This window comes from Carassius auratus, chromosome 50 (assembly GCF_003368295.1).
Source record: "Carassius auratus strain Wakin chromosome 50, ASM336829v1, whole genome shotgun sequence".
Classification (NCBI taxonomy): domain Eukaryota; kingdom Metazoa; phylum Chordata; class Actinopteri; order Cypriniformes; family Cyprinidae; genus Carassius; species Carassius auratus.
In genome coordinates, this window is record NC_039292.1 from 1345789 (window position 1) to 1355788 (window position 10000).

General features: G+C 30.1%; 1 protein-coding gene across 8 annotated transcripts in view; it reads left to right on the forward strand.

The window, feature by feature from the left end:
* LOC113066589 (neogenin-like) overlaps nucleotides 1-10000 on the forward strand; it is a 1074835-nt gene that overhangs the window by 32148 nt on the left and 1032687 nt on the right. For all 8 annotated transcript variants that reach the window (XR_003279195.1, XM_026238505.1, XM_026238499.1 and 5 more), the window contains exons 3-7: nucleotides 489-764; nucleotides 1645-1795; nucleotides 4610-4746; nucleotides 7463-7614; nucleotides 9036-9156. Coding sequence is in view for 7 of the 8 variants with exons in the window: in XM_026238505.1 (XP_026094290.1) it covers nucleotides 489-764; nucleotides 1645-1795; nucleotides 4610-4746; nucleotides 7463-7614; nucleotides 9036-9156 (837 nt within the window). In the remaining variant the exon portion in view is untranslated. The remainder of the gene's footprint in view (nucleotides 1-488; nucleotides 765-1644; nucleotides 1796-4609; nucleotides 4747-7462; nucleotides 7615-9035; nucleotides 9157-10000) is intronic.

Genomic DNA, 10000 nt, shown 5'->3' on the forward strand with positions numbered 1-10000 from the left:
TTTCTTTATCTTTATGCATGTTTTTTTTTTTACTTTGTTTTTATTTTAGTTAAATGTTTTGTTATAAAAGTGTGTTTTGAAAACGACCTACATAAACATTCATTATTGAGTGTTTTTTTTTATGTAAAAATGTGTTAAGATTTGCAGTTTTTAAATAATAATAAATAATTGAACATTAAAGCAGTTTTTACGCTAATCTAATACACTTCAATCACTCAACATTTCTTTACAACTCTTGTTTTATCCCTTATTTGAGATGAATGTTATTTCGGGTCAAGTTTGAATTCATTATATTTAAATCAGTTTCTCTACATTTGAAATGAACCTCTTTAAATAATAAACATTGTATTAATGAAGTGAGTGGAATATGATGGAGAGCAAAGCATCTAATCTCTGTCTGTAGCTCCCCAGGGTTCGTTATTTCAGTTGTTCTCAGTCAGTGTAGAGATGAAATGAGGTTTACTGTAGGAATGTGTTTGTTCTGGCAGGACTTCCTCGGTTCCTCAGTCAGCCGGAGGATGTGTCTGTGCGCTCGGGTGGCACTGAGATGCTGAGCTGCGAGGTGACTGAAGATCTGGTCCCGTTCACCCGCTGGGAGAGAGACGGTCAGCCCGTGGAGCTGGACAGCAGGGTCATACAGCTGCCCGGAGGAGCTCTGGTCATCAGCAACGGCTCCCAGAGCGACGCCGGACTCTACCGCTGCACCATAGACGGCCTGGGACCGGCCAAAACCACAGAGGAGGCACAACTACAGGTGTCTACAGGTACACACTGACAAAACTCACTTTAATAGATTCGGGGGAATCTGTAATGAATGGAATACCTAAAGTCTTTCAGATTTCTGCATGCAGTCGTACAGCTTTTATCAGCATAGGATAGTGTTTACCTTGAGATTCATATATATATAGTGAGAAGTTGTTTGCCCAATGGAGAATCTAAACCTTAAATTATAGATTTTTTATTTTTAATTATTCGAAACCTTAAAATATTTTAACAATGAAAATATATTTATATTTATTTTTAATATTAATAGTTTTATTGAATTGCATTATAAAAAAAAAAAAAAAAAAAAAATATATATATATATATATATATATATATATATATATATATATATATATATATATATATATATATATATAGAATTAGATTTAATGTATAATGTGTGTGTTTGTGTATAATATTATTATTATTATTATTATGTGTAAAATTTTAAATAAATTAATGTTTATTCAAATAGATTATAATAAAATATTATAAAGTAGAATAAAAAATAATGTGATTGTATTTTGCATTTACATTACAGATGATTTAGTTTTTATATAAACACACACACACATTTTTAGTATTAAATTTTAAAATAAAATATTATGAAGCAAATTATTTATTATATTATCTGTATGATATTTATATTATATGTATAATATTTATTACATTATTTATTAACTATTATTTATTTTTATTGATTATTTTGCTCTATTATTATTATTATTATATAAATTATTATTATTGTCATTATCATTTGATTTAGTTTTTTATTTGCTTCACCAAATGTTCACGAGAGGATAAATAGAATTAATTTATATTTTATTATATATTTTTAAAAGTTGTTTTTTTTGTGTGCGGTCACATTTGTCTTTGCAGATTCGGGTGTTGAAGAAGAGCTGGAGACTCTCCAGAGCCCTGTTGCTATGGCGAAGGTTGCCGGGGAGAGCGTGTTGTTGCCGTGCGTCATGAAGGGGTTCCCCGTGCCTGTGATTCGCTGGACGTTTAACGACCGGCCGATTGACGAGAGGTAAGTGTATCAGAACGGTGAACCCATGAGGAAACACACACAGAAAAGCACAGACGGTCATGCATTTATTCTTTCAAGAAATGCGTACAGGAATGAGATCCGAGTCTGCATACTAAAGCAATCTGGCATTCATGCAGAAAAATAAAAAACTAACAAAAACATGACATTACAGAAATAAAGCTGTTGAAATGAATGGTTGGGGTCAATCTTTTCAACACTTAACCAAATTAGAAGCAGTAGCAGACATTTTAGTACTTTAACTTTATACTGAAATAAACGTTCGATGAATATTAGAAATGCTATGTTTCATCCAATATTTATATTTTATTTTGTTTCAGCTTTATTTCAATTAATTAGCAAACCTCTAGACTTGCTAACGGATGTCGAACACTTGTTTCTGACTCGTGCTGGTTTAATACGATCAGGGATTAAGCTGCATCCCATGCAAAATTAATAATGTTTTTCTTTCTTTTATAAACTTCATTTTGGAATATAATTTGAGAATTGTAGAGAAAGTGGCTTGAGAAAATCAAATCCAGAAAGGAGATGAAAGTCTGTGGAAGTGTGTATATATATATATATATATATATATATATATATATATATATATATATATATATATATATATATATATATATATTAGTGCTGTTAAAAGATTATTTGATTAATCGCATCCAAAATAAGTTTTTGTTTACATAATATTTGTATGTATATATGTGTGTACATGTATATATTTAACAAAAGTATGTTACGTTTATATATATATATATATATTTGCAAAACATATGCTGCGTGTGTTTATATATAATAAATATATACAGTACACAAACATATATTATGTAGACAAAAACTTATTTGGGATGCAATGATATATGTATGTAGTATTTGTATATATGCACTCCTTTCTTTTGTGTCAATAATATAATTATACGTGTGAGTGTAATATATACTTTTTTATTATGCACATAAGAAAAGGGTGCATGTATACATAATTCCTATTTTTATTAAGTTTAATATATATAATTATCTATAAATCTATATTTAATTGTTATATAAAAATATGTAAATTATATTTGTAATTCATAATTTTATAAATTACAAATACCCCCCCTCCCAAATCTATGGTTATCTTGTCATTTATATATTTTCAAATATTTTTTTTTACCTGTGTAGAGCTCACTAAGTGTGTGAAAATTCTAAAAAATAAGTTAAAAAACTATATATAAAATAATAATAAATGGTAGCATGCTGGTTTAGAATGACACGAGGGGAGAGTAAACAATGTAAACGATGACACTTTTGTTTATTGGGTGAACGAAGCTTTAAGATGCTTTAACCCGAAAGCTTAACATGTTTAAACCGTGTGTGTTTGGAGGCTTCAGTTTCAGCTCGCAGAAGCAGTGTTAAATACATCACATTATTCTTCCCCCTCCTCCATTCATTGATTGCTTCCCTGGTATATTGTTGTAAGAGACAGTCTACTCTTGGAGATCGTCGCAGGAACTGAATAAACTATTCATCGTGTGTTGGTGTTAAAAGCTCCTCCTTATCAGCTCAGACGCTCGTTCATCACCGGCCGTGCATTAACACTCGTATATAGCCAATCCCTTGAGTGATTTCTGTCCGGACGGGTCACATAAACGCTTTCTGTCAAGAGCACCTTTGGTCCTCAGTGCTTAGAAAGAGCAGTTTTGTGACGGATGACAGATACTCCAGCTCTTCTCAACACAAACATCAGGCTGGAGTATTTACACCGGAGGATTGTGATGCAAGTATATTGTGAATCCAGTCGGATCCATCGGCATTAGCAAGCGACAGTACATTTATTGAGGCCTTTGAACTGAGGGATTCTGGGAAATGGAGGACAATAAATCCTAAACATAAGACATAAGCATCCTTGAGAAATGTGTTGAAAAATTAAGTTTCACTGAATAACACTTAATGTTTCATTTTTAAAGATTTAATTTGTATTTTCAATTAAATCAGATGTTATCAATTTTGTGGTTTTGTGACCTCAGATATTTGAAATATATATAAGTAATTTTATTGGGACACTTAATTCCAAATTAAATATTCATGAGAGCGAATTTTGTGCAGATTTAAAGGGATAGTTCATGACAAAAAATAAAACGATTCAGTGATATTATTTAATTAGTTGTGATTATACATATACATATATGTATATTTTATATAAAATAAAAATATTTTTTATATTATTTTTATTAGATTAGATTTTTATATATTATGTGTAATTTTTTTTTTAATTAGATTAGATTTTTATATTTATTTTCAATAAAATTTTAGTTACACTTTTAGAAACTTTGTTTAACACTCTAAATCTAGTAAACAACTAACATAAGGTGCTTCGATCCAAAATATGTGATCATATAGAGATGAAATAAGCCTTTTTGGCTGAATCTGAATGTGAGATTGTTTATTTCAAGTAACAATTTTTTATGTTTTTAAACATTTAAATTTTCAGTGCATTTTAAAATCTACAAAATTAAACTTTTGTGAATAAATAATGTCAGAACAGGCTGAACTATTCCTGTTTTAAACACACTTCTGTTCCCTTTCTCCAGTCGGTTTTAAGACCATTAATGAGGCTCCTTGTACTTTGAAAACTCAAGAGAAACACTCCGGGGAAGTTGCTTTCAGTGCAACCAAACCATAAAGAAAAAGCCGCAGGAAATGAAATCCGTTCTGTATCCTGTTTACAATCCCATCTCTGTTGGCGTGCCATGCTTGAGATGGTTGGCGTTCCTGAAAACAGTTTTAACACATCTTCTTTCTCTGTCTGTGTGTGTTTCCCAGCCGTGAGCGTTTTGCTGTGATTGGTGGAGGAAGCCTGCAGATCGTCAACCTGACCCAAGAGGATGCTGGGATATACGTCTGTCAGGCGCACAGCGGAAACATGAGCAGCGAGATCCAGGCCGAGCTCACGGTGCACGGTACATCTCACAGAAACCAATGCTAACTGTAACTGTAGCATTCAATTGCTACATTATTTGAATACTTTGCACTTTGTAGCAAACGTTGTCACAGTTTCTTGTAGTTTTGTTGTTTTAAAAACGGTCAGGCTTCTAAAAAAGCGTAGTTACTATAAGCTAATAGTGTTTAGTTAGCTCTTTCCCAACACTGGTTCAAGAAACATGGATCTTAGAGACAGTAAGCAACTGTATTTTATTGCACAATTTACTATTCCATGATAAAAACATCTCAATAATCCAGTCCATCAGTTAACATCTGGAGAAGACAAAATCCAAGGTGTTTTAACGTACTGTAGGTCCTCTATCCATAATAGCAATGGTTTGAAGTTAAAAATGTCTTAATGGATTCATTATGTGAATTATTGTGATGTTTTTATCAGCTGTTTAGTCTCTCAATCCGACGGCACCCATTCACATCCATTGAGCAAGTGACGCAATGCTACATTTCTCTATATTTTGCCATGAACCAGACCAATCCAATAACTTTTTTTTCCTCATAATTGGTCATTTGCTCAAATTTGTCGTCTAATTCCCGGTCCACACAGTTTTTGATCACATTACACATAATTTAAACATTTTCCAAAGAAAAACAGCCGACATGAAGGATTTGCAACGTTCAGTTCATTTTAGCTCACATAAGAATATCCTTTTACCACTTCAAGAGCATATTTAATTCAAAATCACACCATTTACAGAAATATCCACTTCATTTCTATGGTTTATTCTATTCTATAAGCTTCTAAAATATCTAAACTCACACGCACTGATTTCTTGAAGTTGTGTAACACAAGCACACCTAGCGAGGAGGGCGTTTAGCGGTTTTAAAAAGTGCATGTTTAAACATTTGTATAGTTCCTTCACATCTTGCATAAACAGTATTAATGAATATTTAGTGTTAGCAATGCGTTAAACTCTATAGGCAGGATTTATAGCATGCTAATGATGAAATGTTATATAACAATTTTCTTGGTGGATGAACTTCAGTTTTCTGTTCACATGCTGGGATTAAGATTGGCTTGGGTTACTCGTAAAATTGTCTGGGATGTGTTCTGATAATCTGTAATTGTGTTACTTTCACACCCACTTGCTTCAGTAGTGCACACTTTATCTCTGCATACTTAGTAGTGCATACTGCACTTCAGACTTATAATTTTAAGTTGACTACTTTTTATTTTTTATACTTTGTGCTCCAGTTAAATACTTGAATTCTTATATTAAGATTTTTTTTTAAATTCAGTTACATTCTGTCTACATAACATTTGCCAAATGTAATAATTTTTTTATCTCCACCTATATTAATAAAAACATTTAATTAGAGGGATACATATGTACATATGAATAAATATGTTATTGTTATATTTTATATACATTAAATTATGAGTAGTCTTTATTTAAATATATTTTTAAAGAATACTTCTGCTTATCAAGGCTGCATTTGATCAAAAATGCAGTAAAAACCGTAATATTGTGAAATATTATTACAATTTAAAAACTGTTCTAGTTGAATATGATTTGAAATTTAATTTATTCTTGTGATCAAAGTTGAATGATTTTGTATAAACACTAAATAAAATGTTCAAAGTATGAATAATACTTTGAATAATACTTTCAAAAGAACATAATTTATTTTGAAATAGAAATTATAAATACAATTTTATTTTTGAATTATAAAGTTGAAAAGAACATAATTTATTTTAAAATAGAAATTATAAATAAAACTGTATTTTTAAATTATAATTAGTTCAAAATAACATAATTTATTTTGAAATAGAAATTATAAATAAAATTTTATTTTTGAATTATAAAGTTGAAATGAACATAATTTATTTTAAAATAGAAATTATAAATAAAACTGTATTTTTAAATTATAATTAGTTCGAAATAACAATTTATTCGAAATAGAAATTATAAATAAAATTGTATTTTTAAATTATTATTAGTTCAAAAGAGCATAATTTATTTTGAAATAGAAATCATAAATACAATTTTATTTTTGTATTATAAAGTTGAAAAGAACATAATTTATTTTGAAATAGAAATTATGAATAGAATTGTATTTTTTATTATATCATATTATATTCCAATCTCAAAATAAAGAAAAAGGTGTGCATATTTGAGTGCATACTTCAGTTCTATATGTTTCAGTTTAGTTCTTGTCAATCCTGTACTCTTCCATCATCTGCAGTTACTGTCACATACTACTAGTGTTGAAAAGCATTGGATGGTTTACAGTGTGCACTGCGCAGTAAACTAGTAATACTTGAGAACACAGCCGTTGTCCTGCAGGAGTCTGAGTGTGAGAAGATCGAACTCAAGTTCATCCAAACTACAAAACCAAGTCTGTTAACCGCATAATTCAGCAAGAGATCGTTCCTCTGTTCCTCTCCTCCAGCTGACAGCAGATGGAGCGCTGTTGATTCGAGAAGATGAAAAATACAGAATTAGGCATCCTTGACAAACTTTTGTCAGCTGCTGACATGAAATCCATCTGTGAATCTGAAACTGCTCTTATGTCTAGTGTCTCTGTATTCTTGTTCTTCATCTGTTCTTCCCTGAAGGATGTGGTTAACATAGGAACTGCAAAGACAGATGAGAGGAAACACGATTAACCTGTCGCTAACTGTCCCAGCGCAGCCACGTCGGTTCTTACCTGCATTTATTATTTCTCTTCTTCTAGTTCCTCCTCGGTTCTTGACGAGACCCTCCAACACTTACGCCCAGGAGTCCATGGACATCATCTTTGAGTGTGATGTCACCGGGTCACCGCCGCCCACCGTCAAGTGGATGAAGGATGGAGACACGGTCATTCCCAGTGATTATTTCAGGATGGTATGTTAGACCCCCTCCTCACTGCATGATACACGTTTATCTATAATCTTATACAGTAAACAGTTTCAAAAATAAAGTTTTACATGAATAGGATTGACAAAGCAGTCAATAAAATAAGGTGCTTAAAATCTGGATGATACTTGATTTATTTTATTGTTACCAACCATTTAAATTCTTTATTTTATTTAAACTTTTTTTTTTATTAAACTTTTTAAAATTGTATCTTTTTGCAACTATTCAACCCTGTTACCAGCCATTTTAACTTATTTGTATTTTTTTGTTATGTATTTTGTTTTATTTTACATAAAAAAAATTCAATCCTTTTCAATCCCTTTTTTGTTGCAATTTTTCAGTCCTGTTACTGACACTTTTAACTGTATGAAAACAGCTTTAAGTTATGATTTTTAGTTATTTTATATTTATTTTTATTTATTTGCCATTTTTTCAGTACTGTTACCAACATTTTTAATGTATAAATAGTTTTAAGTAACGATTTTTATTTGTTTTATATTGTATTTTATGCTGTTTTTCAGTCCTGTTACCAACACTTTTAACTGTATGAATACTTTTTTAAATCCTTATTGTAATCTGTTTTTGTTTTATATTTCAATTAATTTTTTTTTTGCAAAATTTCAGTCCTGTTACCAACACTTTAAACTTTATGAATAGTTTGTAAAAATACTGATAGTAATTAGTTTTTGTTTTATATTTGTTTATTTTTGCAATTTTTCAGTCCTGTTACAGACTCTTTTAACTGTATTATTACAATTTTAAATCCTGATGTTTAGTTATTTTTTATTTATATATTGTTTTGCTATTTTTCTTATAATATCTTAATGTATAAATACAGTTTTAAGTAATGGTTTTTTTTGTTATTTTATATTTTATTGTATTTTTTGCAACGTTTCAGTTCTGTTACCAACACCTTTAACGGTATGAATACTTTTTTAAATCCTGATTGTAAATAGTTTTATTAGCTTTTTATTTATCAGTTTTAATTAGCTGTTTTTTTGTTGCTATTTTTCAGTCCTGTTACTGACTATTTTAACTTTATGAATACAATTTAAAATCCTGATTTTTAGTTGTTTTATGCAATTTTTCAGTCCTGTTACCAACATTTTTAATGTATAAATAGTTGAAGATAATTTTTATTAGTCATTTAATATTACATTTTTAGCAATTTTGTTTTGTAGGAATACAGTTTTAATTATTTAAAATTTTATTTAGTGTTTATAAATGTTTTTCAGTCCTGTTACTTAACTTTTAACTGTATGAAAACATTTTTAATTCCCATGATGGCTAAATGAATCATTATCCAGCAAAATTGTCATATTTAGCTGTCTTTGTTTTTTCTCAATAATAATATAATTAGTGTTATTAATTCTTACGCAGTGCTCTGTTTTGTTGTTTGTGTCCCACAGAAGCAGCATAACTTGCAGGTTTTGGGTTTAGTAAAATCAGATGAAGGTTTTTATCAGTGTTTAGCGGAGAACGACGCTGGGAACATCCAGGCCAGCGCTCAGCTGATCATACTGGATTTAGGTAAGCTATGTGTTGTGTTGTGGGAGGTGGTGTTACTACAGTATGCATGCTGCAAAGACATTGTGGATGGTTTTTACAGCACAGTTTATTTTTTCCTGTAGCTTGTCTCTCCAGCTCAGGCTTCACATGCATGCATTATACTCACATTTCCATGCACTGAATTATGCTTGAACACATGTTCTCACACGTCAAGCAGAGGCGTAAGGTGCATTGATTGGATGGCTGATTAACCCTACCGCTTTATTAGAAACGTGTGCATGCTTTTTACATTTTTCATGTGCACTGCATTGCATTAGCACCTCTTGACGGAGACCCCAATTATATGTGCATAACTTAATAATCCGGGTTCCTCCAGTGGATGCTTTACGTTTAGTAAATTACTGATTGGATTCCAGAGCAGAGGAAGTGGATTTAAGACTCATGAGTTATTTCTGTTTTTTGGATTATGTTGTTATTATAATTTTTTTTTTTATACTCTGTGCAGTACTTTGGTCACCTTTGGTTGTTTTAAAATATGCTTTATAAATAAACATTATATTGTGTTCTAATATTTGTTACAATTAATTATAATTAACATTTAACCCTTAATTAAAATGACTAACATTTATTATATTAAATAATATAATAAAATTTTAGTATTCTTTAATCCTTTATTACAGCAACAAAAATGTGAATAATATTATTAAAATTATTTTATTAATTTTAATTTAGTGTAGTATTGTGGATTTTATTTATAATTATTGGTGTTTTTATATTAATTTTGTTAGTTATGACAGTAAGAAGGAGAAAAGGAAATTAAATTCTGATAATGAAAAGGTAAAGATTAATTTATAATTAATTTATA